The sequence below is a fragment of the Trichosurus vulpecula genome, chromosome 2 (assembly GCF_011100635.1).
Source record: "Trichosurus vulpecula isolate mTriVul1 chromosome 2, mTriVul1.pri, whole genome shotgun sequence".
Classification (NCBI taxonomy): Eukaryota; Metazoa; Chordata; class Mammalia; order Diprotodontia; family Phalangeridae; genus Trichosurus; species Trichosurus vulpecula.
The window spans coordinates 233,014,168-233,035,451 of NC_050574.1; the positions used below are offsets into that span (position 1 = coordinate 233,014,168).

Sequence of the window (21,284 nt, forward strand, 5' to 3'; positions counted from 1 at the left end):
CCCCACCCCCAACCCTTGCCTCCACCAATGTAAAAGATAGGGCTGAAATTTCAAATCACTCAGGTATTCCTTCAAGCCTAAGTAACATAGAGCATTTTAAAACTAATTAGACTATTTGTTTGTAGGGTGATTTCTCTTTTGCAGGTTAATTTGGGGGGGTAGGCAAGGGAAAAAATTATTTTAAAAGTTCTTATGAAAATTATGATATTTCAAAGGCAAAGAGCATTGTGCCTCCTTACCAATCTAAGGTGCTGCTGTATGAAATATTGGACAAATATAAACCAACTCTCACATTTTTCATCTGGTATCTCTTCCCACATGGTCTCCAGTTCATAAGTCCTCATGACTTAAACATAAGACTTTATCAGTTGACAAGTACTTTATCATTAAGCAGATATTCTTCATGCCCACATATATGTTATCTTATAAAGTAGGACTGTTCTCTTTCCTTTGAGCTTCCCAGATGACAAGAGATTTCTATGCAGCTAGATAGCCAGTCAGACTTTGGGAGAGACAAGCAATATGTCAGAATAATAGATCATACACACCTCTGGGTGTGAGTGATGCAATGCCTTCTCAGTCTTTACTGTTTCCAATTTTTTGAGTTTCCTCAGTTTTCTTAAACCCCAGAGTGGGAATTTAATCGGACAGCACAACTACAGACAATGGAGATTTTTTTTTTTAGTAAAAAGAGCATTATATATTCATTGCCCTAGAGTAATGTGTGGACTGCCCTCCTCTCCCTCCCTCCCCCATTTTTTAAAGCATCAGTGTTAGGTCCATTCATATACTTTTCTTTTCATGCTATCAGCAGCTGTCTCTGTGATTCAAACTAATGTCAATTAAAGTATCATGAAGTTCCCAAGTACAGTGGGTAACTTAAAAGAAAAATGGTAAGAGTTAAGAATAAAGCTTTCCTCCTTCCATTCAGTCTCAGAATCATTGAAGAATTTTCTTGAAAATTAAACTTTTTTTGTGTTTAATGGTGCTGATCTACACTGGGAAATCTCCTACAGGAGTACCCTATTCCGATCCAATCAGGTTCAGTCCCTATTATTACCCCTTGCCTTTTAATGGGGATGGGGAGAGATGGGATTGGAGAGAGAAAAAGAATGCACTGTATCCTCTTCTTTACTAATGATAGTGACAGAAAAATGACCCGAGACTTTTAACATTTGTAGGAAACAGCCATGTGTAGGTCAGGCCCTCGTCTTCTTAACTAATACGTGTAATTCATTATATGGATTTATTTAGTGAGTTATCTTACCTTCCCAAATCTGAATCTCTATCTTGGTTAAGGAACTTTTCTTTGAATATATGATTAAAGTGAGGCAGATGTGATTATTCTGTCAAATACTCAGATTCATAAGGACCAGTTTAACCCAATTGTAAACCCAAGAACTACAAACAAGTTTGGCATAATTTCTTAAATGATTTCTGACTCTAGTTTTATTCTTTTTAACTATGGACATATTTAATTAAATCATAGACTGTTAGCACTGAAAGGGTTCTTACCCTTGAAGGGGAAGGAGAAGGAAGAGGAAGAGGATTAGGAGGAAGAAGAGAATGATGAGGAAGAAGAAGAAGAGGATGAGGAGGAGAAAAATGAGCAGGAAGAGCAAGATGAGCAGGAAGAGGAGAAGGAAGAGGAGGAGAAAATTTGGATTTGTCAAATATAACTGAAAGCGGTTTAACAATGACCAAAGCCAATGAAATACCTAAGATCTAAAAGTGAAATAAACCCCCCCCATGGACAACATTCATTTGAACTCAGCCAGTAATATGTTGATAAAGAAACAAAGAATGAATAGCTAAACTGAATATTTGTCTATAAAAATGATGAGCTTTACAATGACAATTTAGTATCAAGTCAGTGGCACCAGCAATTAACAAAGGGCACACACTAGTGTTCAATGTAAATATGGAAGGAAGCAGTAGAAACTGTACAATCATCATTGAAAACTGTAAAAATTTGGTCCATTCCACAAAGCTACCAAGACATGACCCAGTGTCTGGAATGACATCAGAACCTTACTGTCTTTCATGAACTCACCAAAACAAATCTCCATAAGATAAATGAAGACTCCCCCAAAATATCCCAGAAGATTCAATCAAGAAACTAAACTGGACTGGACCATTATGACAGACCCAACTGCTTCTCATAATCACCTGGATACAATATTATTTCACAAAAACTAATTAACAACAATTTAAATAGGTGTCACCATACCAAATACTCATCATCTCCAAGCTACGTGAAATCCAAAGCTTTCAAAATGTAGAGACAGAGATAAAAATCATGTGAGTATTTTTTTTTCATTTACAGGAAATAGTGATTTTTATCCATCTGTGCCAGTGTACCTAGAATATTAACTATATAGGAACGATAGTAAAGGCAGCCAGTGGTACAATGGATAGAGCTCTAGGAGTCAGGAAGGCCCAAGCTCACCTACTTCAGATATCTATGTGAGCCCAGAGAAGTCACTTAACCTCTCACCCTGTTTCCTCATGTGTAAAATGGGAATGATAATAGAACTTCCCTGGGCTGTTGTATCTCATTTGATAACACAATTAAAGTACTGCAAATCTTAAAGAGACACACACACACACATGCTAGCTTTTAGCTGAAGAACTTGTCCCAGGATGATTTCTATCTGAACGTCATCTAAAAAGTTAGAAGAATGGAATGTATGGTGCAGTAGACAGAGCCGACCTTGGAGTGCAGAAATCCTAAATTTGAGTTAGGCCTCTGACACATACTGGCTATGTGATTCTGAGCAAGCTACCTAACCTGTGCCAGGGAATCTCTCTAAGACTAAGTTTTAGAACAAGTCTATATCTATAATGATGGATAAAATTTCCTCACTGGGAGCTCCCTATTCCAGTGAAATCATAACATGCTAATGATCCTAATAGCTGACCTTTATGTTGTGCTTTAAGGCTTGTGATATATTGGCATACATCATCTAATTTGAGTAATGTAACAATCCTATAAAGAGGGTATTCTTCTCTTCATTTTACAGACTAATAAACTGAGGCGTAGGGAGTTTTAAATGACTTGCCCAGGGTCATGTAGCTACCGAATGACAGAATTTGAAACCAGGTCCTTGACTTCAAGACCAACGCTCTATTCACAATACCACATTGCCTATGAAGCAGATTCTAACCCAGTCCTCTAACATCAGTTTTGCAAATGGGGTTCACTGTGTTAATAGCCGCTTTACACCATGAAACCACTTTTGCTTTGGAACAGAAAGTCTACAAGGAGCTTCCTAGGCTCTTGTTGAACTTAATGCTATATTAAAAGAGGGACAGTATTTATTTTACTAATACATAAATTTATGGCCTAGATATAAATATTTGAATGTTTAAAATATAAAATGAGCAGCAGAGTCCACAAATACCTCATGAGTTAGTGGTGTTTAATTATCAAGGCCATTATCAAGCTATAAACTAGCTCATCTCTGATCACAGCAGAAGTAACCTCATACGGTTCTCAACTGAAGGCAAGATGAGAGAAGATGTTAATAGAGTGTGAGGATGCCCTTCCAGTGATTTAAACTGTCAAATTGTCAATACACAGATGCGCTGTCTGCTCTGTCCACCACACAGAATGCAAGAATCAGTATAAAATTAAAGCTGCATATAATTGGTATACTAAACTCATTTTCTTATATTATCACAGCTGGCATCTCCAGGTTATTAATCCCATTTAAATCAGTCTTGTTCAAATGGATCTAATTGTCAGTATGGTCTTTTTAATATTATCTCTGTTTATATTGGGTAAGAGGGATATGTATGGGCATTAAAACCTGCACAAATTTCCCATTAATGCCTTTTTAAATTTAATTTCATGGAAGATCAGCGACTTTTCAGTGAGGGTAGCATCTAATCTTCACTTTCCACTCTCCATTTTTGGGTTGGTCCTGCCTGATTCAAAGAAAAGTGAGCAAATAAGTTTATAAGGGAAACATTATTCACATTAGAATCTAAATCTGACTCTTTGTAAAGTCAATAGTTCTTTACTTGGGGTGGATGGATGATTTTCCTATTGACAGTATTCCCTACAAATAATGTACAAGAACCATTCAAAATTAACTCAGTTTGTGACATTAGTGAACATACAATTGTGGGGTAGCCTTCTTAGTTTATTTTAGACAGGATTGTCCCTAATGAAAGGATTGAGACTTGAGGTCATTAGTAGTTTCAAGGCCCAGGCCAAATCATGCTTCCCCTCCCTTGGAAAGTGAAAAACTTTACAAAATTTAGAACCTGTGGGCTATGTACGGAAATGGGGAAGGTCAGTCCTCCATTCCATGTTTGTGAGCCTAACAGCCAGTGGCACAACCTCTCCCCTATCTTTAATTACCTCCTTAAGAGAAAAGCAGCCTGATTAGTGATCCTATTCATAGGGTCATGGATTTAAAGCTGGAGGAAGCTGAGAAGTCATCCAGATCCACCCCCTCATTTTATACATGAGGTAACTGAGGTCTATAGGTATCAAGTGACTTATCCAAAGTCACACAGAAGCACAAATGAACCTAAAAGTCATCTGACTCCAAAAATCAGTGGTCTTTCCATTGTACCTAGCTGCCTCTTGGATCAAGCACCTCCTCCCCCCACTCCCCACTACGGTGCCTACAACAGTTGCTCAGGGATGGCTTTGAGTCTGGATTTCACATTCACATTATTATTAATAATGCGTTTGACACAGACTGGCTGTGTGACCCCAGGCAAGTCACTTAACCGCCAGGCAACTAAGACTTTAAGTTGCAGAGAAGGTACCTGCCAGCACTGGTAAAGAGAGTTTCTATACCAGTAGGCTCAGTAAATGTTTCTATCCCTATTCCTATCTCTATAAATAGTAAGTCAGGCAGCACAGCATACAGGCTGTGAGACCCTCTCAGTGCAGCAACAAATGCCCTTAATAAAAGGATTTGTTCTGTGAAGTCTGGATTCAGTCAAAGGGTCACACTTGAGGACCTAGAGGGTCACATGTGGCCTTGAGGCTGCAGGTTTCTTGCCCCTGCTCCAGATAATCTCTAAGACTGTAAGTTGGCTAACAGCTGCAGATCCTAACTGAAGGGGTTTACACCAATGAAATAACAGGTTCAGATCAAACCTTTCATACTAAAAATAATAACTCATTTATATTTTATGTTAAGGTTTTCAAAGCACTAAACCTTATAACATCTCTACCTTCTGGTTTGCCCAGTTTCCTTCAAGTCTCAGGTAAAATCCCATCTTCTACAGGGATCCTTTCATGATCCTATTTAATTCCAGTGCCTTCCCTCTGTTCATAATCTCCAATTTAACCTGTACATAGCTTGTCTGTTCAGTTGTTTACACATAGAGTTGTCTCCCCCACCGAGCTCATTGAGAACAGGGGCTATCTTTTGCCTTTCTCTGTATCCTCATCTCTTGGCATAGTGCCTGACACATAGTAGGAGCTTAATAAACATTTGTTGACTGACTCACAACAACTCTGTAAGTAGTATAATTATAATCAGTGACCCCAGACAAAAATGAACAATCCTGGATGAATGCTCTCACCACCTTGCCTCTTCCTACCACCATGTAACAAAATCACTGAATTTTAGAGGTGGAAGGGATCCTAGCAGCTTTCTAGTTCAACCCATAACCAGAAAACAATACCTACTATGACATACTCAACATGCAGTAATTCAGCATTCGTTAGAAGATCTCCAACTCCAATGAAGGAAAACATACGACCTCCTGAGGCAACCCACTGCACTTTGGGATAGCTCTTATTGTTAGGAATTTTCCTTTATATAATGTCTAATTTGACCCTTTATAATGTCCACCAATTGCTCCTAGTTCTATACTCTGGGGCCAAGAAGAACAAATCTGGTCCCTCTTCCAAAAGATAGCTTTTCAAGTTGAAGACATCGTGATGTCCTCCCAGAGCCTTCTTTTCTCCAGTCAAAATGTCTCTAGTTCCTTCAGCAGATTCTCTTAAGGTATGGTCACCCCATCATCCTGGCTGTCCTTTATCTTATCAATGTTTTTCTGAAAGTCTGGTGCCTTAGAACCACTGGGGTGTTGGAGCATCGATATTCAGTGTGAATACACGTTAAAAATGGGCAAATACTATAAAGTGGTGCTTGGTTTGTCATCTCTAGACTTAAAAAAGTGGTGGAGAAAATGTCAATAATGCAAATTAAACTTCGAAGTATGTTGTGTGTTCATTTCCATTCCTTGGAGAGTCAGTTATCAGCATATCCCTGATTAGAACTGAATATAATATTCTGGATGTGGTGTGATCAAGGCCAAATGTAAAGCTGTCAGCTCTTCTTCCTGGATGCCCTGCCTCTCTTACTGTCGACCAAGATTGCACTAGCTTCTCTGGCTGCTCCATTGCCCTGCTGGCTCATGAGGAGCTTGCATTCCATGAAAACTTCTAAATCCTTTTCTTACAAATTGCTATTTAACCACACCTCCTCCATCTTATACTTAGGAAGATTTTTTTGGGATCTTTTTCAAGAGGTGATCAGTGGATTCTTTCAATTTCTATTTTACTCTCTGGTTCCAGAATGTCAGGGCAGTTTTCCTTGGTAATTTCTTGAAAGATGATGTCTAGGCTCTTTTCTGGATCATGGCTTTCAGGTAGTCCGATAATTTTTAAATTATCTCTCCTGGATCTATTCTGCAGGTCAGTGGTTTTTCCAATGAGACGCTTTACCTTGTCTTCCAGTTTTTCATTCTTTTGGTTCTGTTTTATAATTTCTTGATTTGGAATATTTTTTAAAATCCAAGTTTGACGCTTTATGCTTAGTCCTACTGAATTTTACCTTATTGGGTTCACTCTAAGTTTAGTCTGTCAAAATCTTTTTGGACCCCAACTGTCACCTAGCTTATTAATTCTCCTTCACAGCTTTGAGTCATCTGTAAGTTTGATAAGAATTCTATGCTCTAATATAAGAAATTGATAAAAATGTCAAATGGCACAGGACCAACCACAGATGTGTGTGGCAAACCATGGTAGTACTGAGCTGCCATATTGGCACTGGGCCATTAATGACTGCTCTTTGAGTCCTATTGTTCAATCAGTTCTAAATCCATCCAGTTGTACTCTCATCTTACTCAGAGGAGTCAAACACATGAATTGTGGGCTATTACACTTCTGAGTGTAGGCCAATCAGATTAAAATTGAATTGAGAAATATTTAACAAAATAAATGAAAATATAATAAAACATATATATTATTAATATGTGACTTTCGCAGTCAAAATGCGACCTGCAGGGCCACATGTATGGTTTAATGGCCCCTGTTTCTATCTGAGTTTAACACAACTGCTCTAACCCACTTTCCTCCTTTCTAGAAGAATGGGATAAGATAGCAAATGTTTTGCTAAAATGTAGGTAATGAATATTGATAGCATTTCTAGTTACTCACAAATTTAAAAATCCTACCCAAAAAAGGTCTAGAATAGTGTGTTATAGATGAAGCCAAGCTATCTCTTTATGTTCCTCATTTCATTTCTTAGGCCTCTCCATCAATCTATTCATCTAAAAGCCTTATTAAATGCCTACTATGTACCAGGCATTGTACAAGGGGCTAGAGATATAAAGACAAACCCAAAAAATTTCTGGCCATTAAGGAGCTTATGTTATATAAGGCAAAATAACATGAATTCAGATAAGTGAATATAAAATACATGCAAAGTAAATGCAAAATAATTTCAGTGGCGTTTGCCGCTTGGGGAACCCAGAAAGGCCTTGCGTAGAAGGTGGCATTGCAACTGAGCTTTGAATGGAACTAGATACTCCAAGAGCTAGAGCTGAAGAGGGGCTACATTGTAGGCACTGAGGACAGCCCAAGCAGAAGCAGAGAGATGAAGAATGGAATGTTGTGCACAAGGGATGTATAGTAAGCAGGCCAGTTTGGTTAGAACACTGGGTGCATGACGTAATATGCAGAAAATAAGAAAAATAATTAGAATATGAAGAGCTTTAAATGCCAAAGACATGAATTTGTATTTTATCCTAAAAGCAATAGGAAGTCACCAGAGTTTTTTGAGTCGGGAAGCGACATGGTCAGACCTCTGCTTTGGCAGTTTTGTGGAAGCAGGATTGGAGGAGGGGGATTTTAGAAAGGGAGACCAGATAAGAGGCTATTACAACAGCCCAGGAGTGAGGTGCTGGTGGGCTGCAGTAGGGTGGTGGCTTGTGTAAGTGTAGTTAAGGAGACAGATGTGGCATTGGTGGCATAAAGTGGCACTTTGTGGATTGAGTGCTGGACCTGGAGTCAGGAATACCTGAGTTGAAATATGGCCCCAGACACTTACTAGTTGTATCACCTTGGGCAAGTGACTGAACCTTGGTTTGTCTCAGTTTCATCATCTATAAAATGAGGATAATAATAGCCCCCCACCTCCTAGGGTTGTTGTGCAGATCAAATGAAATAATAATTGTAAAGTGCTTAGTCCAGTGCCTGGCACATAGTAAGCTCCATATAAATGTCATTATTATTATGCCATAAACCCTAACTAGCTGTATGACCCTAGGCAAGTCAGCTAACTTCTCTCAGCCTCAGTTTCCTCATCCGTAAAAAAGGATAATACTACCCTACCTCCCAGGGTTATGAGGAAAAATGTGGTAATATTTGTAAAGTGTTTTAAGAATCCTAAATTGCTATATAAATGCTAGTTATTCTCATTATTATTATCATTTATTGTGAGGGTAGAGTCAACGAGACTTTGCAACTCATTGGATTTGAAGGGTGAGGGAAGAGTGAAGAGTAAAGGATAACTCATATAGATAACTGGAAGGTATGGGGCACCTTTGACAGGAAAAGGGGAGTTCAAAGGAGAAATGAGTTTAGGGGGAAAGATAATGAGGTCTGTTTGGGACATGTGAGTTTGAGGTGCCTACAGAATGTCAAATGAGAAAAGTCCAACAGGTAATTGGTGATGGAGGACTGGAGCTCAGGGGATAGAGAGAGAGAGAGAGAGAGAGAGAGAGAGAGAGAGAGAGAGAGAGACAGAGTAGGGTTGGCTATACTGATCTGGAAGTCATCTGCATAGAGATGATAACTAAATCCATTAGAACTGGGGAGATCACAAAAAGAGGGTGTAAGAAGAAAGAAGAAGAGGTCCCAGGATAGCCTTGGATGTAAAAAAATCCACAAGCAAGAGATGGATGATGATTGAACAAAGGAGAAGGTTAGTGAATAGCTAATGAAAATGTCTTTAATAAGACGTCTAGAATTTTGCCAGGAATCAAAGTCAAGCTCATTGGATTGTAGGTGGCAGATTCCATTGCTGTTCCTTCCTTGAAAATTGGCATGATGTTTTCCCTTCCCTATTCTTCCATGATCTTTTAGATATCACTGATGACAGCGGTTCAAAAATCCCATCCATCATTTCTTTCAGTACCTGAAAATGTAATTCACTTGGGTCGGGCAACTTTAATTCATCAAAGACATCAATGTGCTCTCTTACTAACTATTTATCTTAGGCACCAACTCCCTTTTTACCATTCTTGTTCCGTACCTTCCAGTTCAAAGTTCATTTTCCTTGGCAGAGAAAAAGAAGCAAAATAACAATTGTATGGCCCTGTGTTCTCCCTGTCATTAGTTATCATTGCCTTGTTCACCCCAAACAGTGATCTCACTGTTTCTTTTTCTCCTAATATAGCTAAGAAAAGGACACACACACACACACACACACAGAAGACAGAGAGACAGAGAGAGAGAGAGAGAGAGAGAGAGAGAGAGAGAGAGAGAGAGAGAGAGAGAGAGAGAGAGAGAGAGCCTACTCTTTTTGTTGTCCAAACAAAGCTCTCCATTTGCGTAGACAGGGCTCAAACTTGGGGGCAAGTCCCTCAAATTATTCTCTTTGAGTTATACCCCCTTCCCTGAGAAGATGAGAAATTGCCATGTTTCTGGATTACTACTAAAAAAAAAGCAAAAATAAAAAGTAAGAGATGTCTTTAGTTCCATGCAAAAATTCAGGTTAATAATAGATCAAATATAAGACAAACTTTACTTAACCCAACAAGAAATGTAAAATACAGTAGATTTACACTCAAGCCCATAAATTATCTAGACAAGAAGTGTCAAACATTTGTGGATGGCAGTACTCCTAAGTATGGGAACCAGATTAAAATGTAATTGAAAAATATTAACGAAATAAAAATACAATAGAACTTAGATAATGTTAATATGTGGTTTTCTAAGTCAATATGTTTGATATCCTTATGTATAGTTTAGTGGCCTCCAGTTTCTATTTGAGTTTAACACCACTCATCTCGATATTTTTCCTTCCCTTCATGTTTGTCCTGTCCTCTGGCAGGGAACTAATATTATAATACAGTCCTCCAGACTTGTAGTATTTCCCCAGAATTGAGCTACACATTCTATCTCTCCCAACAAAGGGAAAGTATCTGAGATTGCACTAAAGTCATGTGGTAAGTTCCACCTCCCCAAGGGACTGATACAATCCTTGAAATTTATAGTACTGTCCTGAGATCGAGGACTCCCCCTGGGAGATGGAAACACTTGGAGTCACTAGAGAGTCAACCCTGGACCTTCACAGTCCACATAACTCACTGTACAAATGAAGCAAAGTCTAGGTTTGCTCTGTCACATTATGGTTCTGTCTCTGGTCATTTCTTAGCTTTAGCATCTACTTGTCTCAGGATGTTTTTTTTTATTGTTAGGGATCCTCCACTCCAGGTATAGAAGTTTTGGTCTAGGACTTTTGTCTGAAGAGCTCTTTTTGTCCATTTGTCTCCATGTCTCCTGATGCTTGATCCTACAGTTACCAGATTGATCTAAGAAGTGCTTGCTGCTCCACTGTTACCTCTGTCTTAACTCATTTTTTTGGAGGTAATCGGGGTTAAAGTGACTTGCCCAGAATCACACAGCTAGTAAGTGTCTGAGGCTGGATTTAAATTCTGGTCTTCCTGAGTCCAGGGCTGGTGCTCTATCCACTGTGCCAACCAACTCCCCCTCTCTTCTGGCATTTCTGGAGGAGACACAGAACAGCCAAGGCTTCCCTCTAGGGCATCAGGACCTGTTGGTGCCAGACCATCTTCTCTCTGGCTGTCTTGGCTTCTTTCTGCCTCCCTCCCTATATGCCTGTCCAGCTCCCCTCTTTTAAAGTTCAAGTCCAAAGGATGCTCTGAAACATGCCAAACTTGCGCATGCCAAGGCAAATTTAAGTCTTATTAGTAAGACATCATAAATCCCAGGGGAAAAATGCTCCTGTTTTAACCTTTTTAATGAGGAGTAAACCTTACCAATGGAATTCCACCTTATTTAAGAAAGATTCAGGAAACTGTTAAAAGGTTCCTCTTCATCACACCTACACAAATATTATTATTCCTATTTTAAGAACAAAGAAACTGAGGCTGTGAGAGGGTGACTAGCCTGCCCAAGATCACAGAGCTATTAAGTATCTGAGCTGGCATTTTGACCCAGGTCTCCAGACACTAATTCCGACACTCCATCTATTTTACTACACTGACTCTCATTACCATAAAACATTCTGCATATTCTCTAGTTGGCAAAGAAACCAATGTGCATTAGTGTAGGCATAAATCTTCTACATATAGATGGTCAAATCAAAGCATTTATTTACCGTAATTCATTAACAATACTCTGGAACTAGTCTTGTGAATGTCCAGGCAGAGAATGATGCTTCTGACTTTCCCTGATCAATATTATTTTTAAGGCCATATGTATTTTGTTCTTATTGCTACAGTTACAACAGACATCAACTAACAATTATGAGAGTATTTTCTTTACTTTCTAAAAAAGCTGTTAGATTATAATTATTCACTATATCTCAACTGTATTATTATAAGATACTAGTTCTCTTCTTTCAGAATAAATCTTGGCATAAGTTAGATAACCTAATAATTTTAAAAAGAAATAACCTATTGCGCTAAAATTTAAATACCTCATATTTTGGGAGATAAAATCTAATAGTAGAAAAACCTGACAATCCCTACAATCAAGACATATAAACCAAAGCATAAAAGATAATATTTTGCTGTAGATCAGACAGTTGTGACTTCCTCAGTCTCCTGACATGTCCCGCAAAATGTCACTCATTAGTTCTTCCTCAGTCTTGTTATTTTCCTTCCCTCTTCTTTCTATTATATTTATTATTAATAATAAAATCATAACACCTCAGTTTTCTGGTGTCATGAGGGAGTGAGGTATTCCACAGAAGTGAATGAATTTCTCACCTTGGAAAATGCCAAAGCTTTCTTTTCATATTAACCACCCTGCATACAAATCTTTTTTAAAATACATAGTATATTTATTCAAAAAAGCATATTGAATACAGTCAACATTTTCTTAAGTAATTACTTGATTAGTTCTATAAACATTTAAGCACTATTATGTCTCAGGAATTATGCTAGGCACAAATAAAAATTAAACAGTCCTGGCCTTCACGGAGCTTACATTCTTTTGCAGGATACAACACATACACATGAGTAAAGAGAGAGAGAGAGAGAGAGAGAGAGAGAGAGAGAGAGAGAGAGAGAGAGAGAGTAAATACAAAGTAATTCAGGGGATCTTAGCAACTGGGTGTGTGGATTGAGAATCATTTCAAGGAAAAGAGTGATTCTAAGACTTAGGGTCATTATTGTAAACATTTCTACTGGGCTATAATATAGTGGTGCTCTTAGGAGGCACCGTGTGGGCAGCAAGATGGTGCAGTACATAAAGTGCTGGGCCTAGAGTCCCAAAGACCTGAGTTCAAATCTGGCTTCTGTCACTTACCAGTTGTATGACTCTGAGCAAGTCACTTAATCCTATTTGCCTCAGTTTCCTCATCTGTAACTAAGTTGGAGAAGGAAATGGCAAATCACTTCAGTGTCTTTGCCAAGAAAATCTCAGATGGTGTCATGAAGAGTTGGACAGGACTGAATGATGACTGAATGACAACCCAAGGGTATATTGGGATGTTTACACCTAACTCAAAGTCTCTGCTATTGTCACATTTTTGGTTGCTGCTTTTCTACTTACTTGAAGTAATTGCTTGGGTGTGGGTGGCAAAATGGTTTTGCCTCTCTTCTAGTCTGAAGGTCAGTGGCTTACAGTTATTTGCAGCTCCGAGTTCTTTTTCTCCTCACTTTTAAGACTTTAGGTATGTTTCAAATGCTTCTGGTTATTGGAAGTATGACCTCTGTTTCACTCCACTGATTCCCAACCTTTTTTCTCTTCTTGCTAACCAAAAGATTATATTTTACTGTTTTATCCTGCATACTGGTCTTTCCAAGTCCTGGCTTTCTCAGTCAGTAAAATGGGTGTGATTATGACAAACATATTAAGTGCCTGTTATAACCCTATTTTTGTAGAGTAGAATGAGGCAAGTGATGTCTTGGATCCATCTGAGGTGGCCCCAATTCAATTTTGTAAAAATATAAGGTTTATATCTTCCTATAGAATGAACTGATTAGAAAGTCACTGCAAAGTACCAGTATAACACAAGTGACCCAGTGTAATAAAAGCAGAAAGTTATTGTTAAAAATCCTATAGTAAGAATGCCAGAACCAGAGCCTTCATTTTCACAAGCTTGAGTCATATCTATGAATTTACAGGACATTTTATTATTATTTTCATCATTGCAAAAATTAGGACTTGGGGGAAGGTAGATCTTGTTCCATTTTTCACTAGTGTCAAAAATATCTTTTGATTTCTGTTTGATTGCTGTTGTTTCTAAAGTTGTCATTTTTTCCAATAATGGTTGCTCCTGCTCAAGAAACAACTGACACTTACCTAGGAGTTCCCTGTACTTCTATAGGTGCTTAGAAATAGAGTGACAAAAATCCATTTGTCATCAGCTTCTCCACACTTCCCAAGGGCTTCAACCACTGCAGAAAACTTACTTTTTGGGAGTAGAAAGGAAAGGAAAAAATCTAAGCCACGTTGGCACCACTGCCTTCCTGAGAGTAACGTGAGTGGTGAAGGTATCCCAAGGGAAATTATATTTTGTCCCTCCCGAGAGCTCAGTGCTACCTCCTGCATGAGGTGTTTGCTGATCCTTACTCAGGTGCTAGTGCTTTCCTGCCTCCTAAATTTCCTTCTTTGTTGTTCATTTATTTTTATTCTTTGTGACCCTGTGGACCCATGCTGTCCATGGGGTTTTCTTGGCAAAGGTACTGGAGTGGTTTGCCATTTCCTTCTCCAGTGGATTAAGGCAAACAGGGTTAAGTGACTTGCCCACGGTCACACAGCTAGTAAGTGTCTGAGGCTGTATTTGAACTCAGGTCTTCCTGACTCCAGACCTGGTATTCTATTCACTGCGCCATCTAGCTGCCTCTTAAATTTCCTTCAAGTTGCTTTCCATATACTTTGTTTCTACTTATGTGTATGTATATGTGTGTATATATGTATATATAAATACATGTGTATGCTAATACATGTATATATAAATATAAATATATGCATATATAACTATAAATGTAAATATAGGTATATATATGAACATAAACACATGTACACATATTATATATATTTATAGCTTTGTTTTTATCAATTGTTTTTTTATCAGTTTCTAGATCAGACACTGTTTAGTTTTTGTTGCCTCCCCAGCACAGTTCCTGACACTTCAAAATCCTTCTGAGTTGATTCATTAAATAACTACTTCCTCTTGCCAAGAAGAACAGACTAGGGGCGAATCACATAAAAAGTCTATTTATTATTTTATGCATACATTCCTTCCAATCACAGGTTTGCCCTTCCTCCCTCCCTCAAAGTCTTCTTCAACACTGAATATCTAAGGTTCATATCAGAGAGATGTATCACCACAAGGAAAGGAATAAGTATGGGAACAAGTGAGGAAGGGAGCACAGATTGGGTATGTGTGAGTTTTGGGTTTTATCTACCCTTAAATTCCTTACCTTAAATTTGTCAACTTCAGCTTTTGAACATGTTGCATGGTAAGACAGCACCTGAGCCAGGAAAAAAAGAAAGACCCTTAGTAACTAGAAATGGTCACGTTTCCTGAAATTCACTGGCTTAAAAAACGGACTTGGTTCATGTTTATCACCCTAATGCGACAGTGAATTACAATGTACGACAATAAATTTCTGGTTGCCAACTGTGCAAAAGATTATAATCTATACAATTACAATGGGACTCTTTTATAACACTGGACAGGATTAGTAGATACCTTAAAAGCTAAATGAGATAGATCAAATTTTTCTTCTCTGTACATTATTTTTATATGAGGCAGAGGGAGACAGGAAGAAGACATGGCTCACATATGGCAAATGTAAATCAATCTAATAACCTGTTTTCTTCCATGTTAAAATTTGATAGAGTATCATGCCATTATAGGGAGCCAGATTGTAAATGGCCTTAAAAGACATTTTTATGAAGAGTTTTTATTTTATCCTAGAGGAAATAGGGAGCCATTGCAATTTATTGAGTAGGGTAGTAACAAAGCCTGATCTATACTTTAGGAAAACCTTTTCGGAGGCTTCATTGTCGATATATTAGAATGGGAAGAGAGGGGGTAGGGAGACTAATTAGAAGGTAACTGAGTAAGTCTAGTGAGAAATCTAGGTGAGAGGTGATGAAAAGAACAAGGTGGTGTCTGTTGTTAATGGATAGGAGAGGGTTATGGTAGAGGTGTTGTGGGGATAAACATAGCAGGATGTGGCAACTAATTGGATCATGTGGGGTGAGAGCAGTGAGGTGCCCTTGGTGAAAGGTTGCTAGGAGCCAGGCCAGGCATCTTTGTACAGAGAGCATCACTTTCTGCTGCTGCCTCATAGCCAGACTCCTCGGGTGACTGATGTGCCTGCACCTTGTGCCTTCTATCTCCTGCCAGGGGCAGCATGCCCCATGAAGGATAGGCTGCTAGGGGCTGGGTCAGGAGTCTTCGACTTGCCTCAAAGTAACCACTTCCATTTGTGCCAGTACAAGGCAAATTCCACTTTCTGTTACCAGCCTAATCTCCCAACTAGAATACGGAGAACTTTTGTTGCAAAGAAGGACAATCCTTTTGACTTCAAGACTCCTGTATTATGATTCACCTATCTTTTGAAGTTAAAGGCATGGTGCCTTCCACTCAATGAACATTCTTATACCTGGTCATAACCTTCACATCCCAGTGACTCTGAACTCTTGTAGATTGTCATCTAAATTTCACTCCAAAACCCCCTACCATTCACATCCTCATTTCCATCCCCCTCAACCTTCTTACTGTAAAGTTTCAACCTAACTCTGCCCAGCCCTTCCACTGTTCCCTCTGGAATGCCATAGGCAACAAACTTCCCTTCATCTTAAATCTTTTCTTGTCCCACTCCTTTCATCTATTAATTCTTGCTGAAATCTGGCTTCCTCTTGATGACACAGCCTTCCTGCCCACCCTGCCCAGTGTTGGCTGTACCTTTACTTATTCTTCTTGGCTTACTGGTTGGGATGGGAAGAAAGGAAGTCTCCTTGGTCCCCATTGTTTCTTCCAGTTTCTCCCCCTTCTTCCATCCCTTAGTAACCCCCCTTCTTTTGAGGACCATGCTATTTATGTCTACCAACCCAATCAAAATCTTGGTAGCTACTATCTACAGAAATCACCCTTCTTCCTTCCTCAGTTAGATATCTGGCTCACAATTTTTATTTTCTTCCCAACTTCCGCCCTCATACTAGAGGACTTTAACATACATATTGATTCTCCCTCAAATGCTCTAGCCACTCCATTTCTCAGTCTACTCAGCTTTCTTGAGCTACTCCTCCTCTCCACCTCAGCCATACATAAAAATGCTCATACCTTTGACCGTGCCATTGCTCACAAATGTATCACCTCTATGCTCAAGAATTCTGACATCTCCTTATCTGATCATAATCTATTGGCTTTTCAACTTTCCCTTCTTTTATAAAATTCTATTCTTCATCTGCATCATGACCTCCAATCTCTTGATTCCTCAATTCTCTCCCAGGCCATTTTCCCTGCATTAGCCACTCTTTCCTTTTCTACCTTTCTTGTACCCCTTGGGGAGCCAATTCAATTATATATTGTCCTTCTTTCTTGAATCCCCAGCTCCTGATATCACCAATTATACCCAGCTAAGCCTCAGACTTGAATCACTTCCATCATTCATCTCCTTTGCTCCCACATACATGTAGAGAAGATCATGAAACCATTTTAACTGGGTCCACTACAAATTTATGTTATCCAACCTCAACGGGGCCCTAGCTATTCCTAGGCAATCCTTCTGTATCTCCCCTATCAACTCACTATCCCACTACCCACAGTGGATCTTCCCAAACTTTTCATCTCCACTCTCTTAGCTGAGAAACTTGCTTCATATTTTACAGAAGGAACTGAGACCATTTTTTGTGAAGTCCCTCTTCTTTCCCTTTCCTCATCTCCTGTCACTTGGGTGCCTTCTGTCACTTTCTCCTCCTTCACCCCTGTTTCATGTGATGAAGTGGCTTTACTCCTTCCCAAGGCCAACCCCTCTACTTGTTCCAGCGATCCCATTCCATCCCATCTCCTCTAACAGATTGCCCCCTCTTTCACTTATTTTCAGTCTCTCCCTCTTTACTGGTTCACTTCCTACTCCCTACAAACATGTCCATTTCTACCCTATCCTGAAAAAAATCCTCATTTGATCCTTCCATCCCCTATCATCTCTTATCTCTTCTGACTTTTGTAACTAAACTCCTCTAAAAGGCCATTTACAATAGTGCTTCTACTTTCTCTCTTCTCACTCCTTTGTTAACCCCTTACAATTTAGCTTCCAACCTTATTCCACCAAAACTGCTCTCTCCAAAATTCCTAATGATCTCTTAGTTGCCAACTCCAATGGCCTCTTCTCAATCCTCATTTTACTTGACTTTTCTGCAGCCTTTTGCATTCTTGACCACTCTCTACTCTTTGACACTCTATCTTTGACACTCTATCTCTAGGTTTGGAGGATGCCACTCTCTCATGGTTCTTCTCCTATCTATACAACTACTCCTCTATCTCTTTTCTGGACCATCTTCCAGACCATGACTTCTAACCACAGGTGTCCCTCAGGGCTCTGTCCTGGGCTGTCTTCTCATTTCCCTTTATACTACTTCACTTGGTGATCTCATCCATGGATTTGATTATCATCATCTGAGAATGATGATTCTCAAATATACCTACCCTAACCCAAACTCTCTGATGACCTCCAATCTTATTTCTCCAACTGCCTTCTAGGTATCTTGAACTGGATGTCCAGAAGACAACTTAAACTCCATATGTCCATACCTTTCCCCCCAAACCCTCCTCCCTCTTAACTTCCCCTTTACTGTAGAGGGCAACATCATCCTCCTATCTCTCAGGCTCATGCAACCTAGGAGTCAACCTGGTTTCCTCACTATCTCTCATCCCCTATAACCAAACTGTTGCTGAGCCCTGTCAATTTCATTTTTGCATCATCTCTCCTATATGTTCTTTTTCTCTTCCAACACTTATATAACTTTAATTCAGTTCTCATCACCTCATACCTTATTTTCTTTTTATTGTTTTAAAAAAGTAAATTTTATTGATTTATTTTGTTTTTACATCACCTGAACTTTTCCTCACTGCCCTTCACTCTGCCAGGCAATCATTCTTTATAAGATTATTTTTATTTTTATTGTTTTTTGAATATTTCATTTTTCCCAATGATTTTTTTAAAAAAAAATCAATTTTTAACATTCATTTTTTAAAATTTTGAGTTCCAAATTCTCTCCTGTCTCTCCTTCCTCCATGAGATGGTAAGCAATTTAATGTGCGATCATGCAAAGCATATTTCCATATTAATCATCTTGTAAAAGAAAACACAAACCAAAAAAAATCACAAAAAATAAAGTGAAAAATAGTCGGCTTCAATATGTATTCAGACTCTATCAGTTCTTTCTTTGGAGGTAGATGGCATTTTCATCATGAGCCCTTTGGAATTGTCTTGTATCATTGTATTGCTAAGAAGAGCTAAGTAATTCACATTTGCTTGTTGTACAATATTGCTGTTACTGTGTGCAATGTTCTCCTGGTTTTGCTCACTTCACTTTGCATCAGTTCACGTAAGTCATTCCAGGTTTTTCAAAAGTTATCCCGCTCGTTCTTTCTTATAGCACAGTTATATTTCATTACAATCATGTATCACAACTTGTTCAGCCATGCCCCAATTGATGGACAACCTTTCAATTTCTAATTCTTTCCCAACCACAAAAAGAACCTTGATTACTGCAATAGGCAGCCGGTGGATCTGCCTATCACAAGTCTCTCTCTACTCCAATCCATCCTTCATTCAGTCACCAAAGTGGTTTTCCTAAAGCACAGCTCTGCCCCTGTCACCTCTCTACTTAATAAACTCCTTCCTGTTACCCCCAATGCTCTGTTTAGCATTAAATGGCCTTCTCAACCTAGCCCCCTTCTACCTTTCCAATCTTCTTAATATTTTTCTCCCATCCACATATTCTTCAATCTAGTGACACTGACCTCCTGACTGTTCCACAAACAAGACACTCTATCTCTTGTCTCCGGGCATTTTCTCTGGTTGTCCCCCATTCCTAGAAAGAGCTTTCTTTCACCTCTTTTCTGACTACTGATCTCTTCAGATTCCTTTAGGTTCCAACAAAAATCCCATCTTTTACAGGAAGCCCTCCCCAAACCCTCTTAATTTCAGTGCCTTCCCTCTGTTAATTATCTCCTATTTATCTTTCACACAGTTTGCTTTCCACATATTTGCCTGTAAATTGTTCCTCCTATTAAATTGTAAGCTCTTTGGGAGCAGGGGCTGTCTTTTAACTCTTTTTCTATCCCTAGTACCTTAACATTAATAAATGCTGACTGACTGATAATGCTGAAGCTATGAAGCTGGGAGACTAGAAGAATGGTGATATTTTTAATAGAAATAGGAAATTTTGGCAGATGGATGGGTTTAAGTGCAAAATATAATGAGGCTTTTGGGGGAAATGTTGAGTTTGAGATGACATAGGGACAGGCCAGTTTGAAGTTGGTGATATGAGAATGGAGTTCAGTATAGAAACTCAGCCTGGGTATATAAATCTAGAGGTAACCAGCATAGAGAGGATGATTAAACCTAGCAGAGCTGACGAGTTTATCAAGAGTAAGAGGGTAAGACGAGAAGAGGGCTTAGGATAGAGCCTTAGGAATACACCAGCAGTTAGAGGGAACAATAGAGAAAATAAGGCAGTAAAGGAGCTTGGGAAATAGCAGTCAGATAGGTAGCAGTAGAACCAGGAGAAAGTAGTGTCACGAAAACCCAGAAAGGAAAGAGTACCCAACAGAAGAAGGCGGTTAACAACACCAAGTGTAGCAGGTGGTTTAGAAGGTTGAGGACTTGGGAACAGCCTTCATAATTGGCAATTAATTCATCACTTTTAACTTTGGAGAGAGCAGTTTTGGTTGAATGATGAGGTCAAAAGCCAGCCTGCAAAGGGTTGCAAAATGATGTGGGGAAAGGAAGTGGAGACAAGTTTACATAGCATTTTCCATGAGTTTGGTTAAGAAAGGAGGGCAAGATATAAGATAATAATATGGTAGCGTCAGTCTAGTGAAGGATTTTTAGGGGTGGGGGAGACTTGGACACGTTTCAAGGCAATAGAGCAGGAACCAATAAATAGGGAGAGGTCAGTGATTAGCAGGGGGAAGGGAGGGTGATTAAAGAGGCAATCTATTGGAAAAGATAGGACGGAATGCGATCAAAGGCACATATAAAGAGCTTGGTCTCTGCAAAGAGCAAAGTTACTTTATTGTAGGAGACTTTTGAAAAGAAAGAGAGTGGGGGATGGTGTCAATGGATTTCGAGATGAAGTGAAGGAGATCACTGCAAATAACCTTAATTTTCTTTCTTTTTTTTGTTTTTGTTTATATAGAGAAGAGAGACTGGATCTTTGATATTATTGGTATAAGGACTTCCTAGGCAGCAATGTGGCACAGTGGATAGAGTGCTGGGCCTGGAGTCAGGAAGACTCATCTCCCTGGGTTCAAATCCAGTCTTAGATACTTACTAGCTGTGTGACCCTGGGCAAGTAGCATAACCCTGGTTTGCCTCAGTTTCCTCATCTGTAAAATGAGCTGGAGAAGGAAATGGCAAACCACTCCAGTATCTTTGCCAAGAAAACCCCAAATGGGGTCACAGAGAGTCAGATACAACTGAAAGTCTCACAACTGAGACTTCCTGGGTGGGAAAACTCCAATCTGTACCTCCTGTGTCTTATAGAATTGACTAGAACGATAGGAAGTTAAGCAATTTATTTGCCCAAGGTTACGCAGGCTGTATGAATTAGAAGCAAGCCTTGAACCCAGACCTTCATG

General features: G+C 39.1%; 1 protein-coding gene across 1 annotated transcript in view; it reads right to left on the reverse strand.

Annotated features, from left to right (window-relative positions):
- The window catches only part of PDE11A (phosphodiesterase 11A), a 485,178-nt gene that overhangs the window by 172,879 nt on the left and 291,015 nt on the right, over window positions 1–21,284 (reverse strand). The window contains exon 10 of the mRNA XM_036745320.1: window positions 14,884–14,934. Coding sequence (XP_036601215.1) covers window positions 14,884–14,934 — 51 coding nt within the window. The remainder of the gene's footprint in view (window positions 1–14,883; window positions 14,935–21,284) is intronic.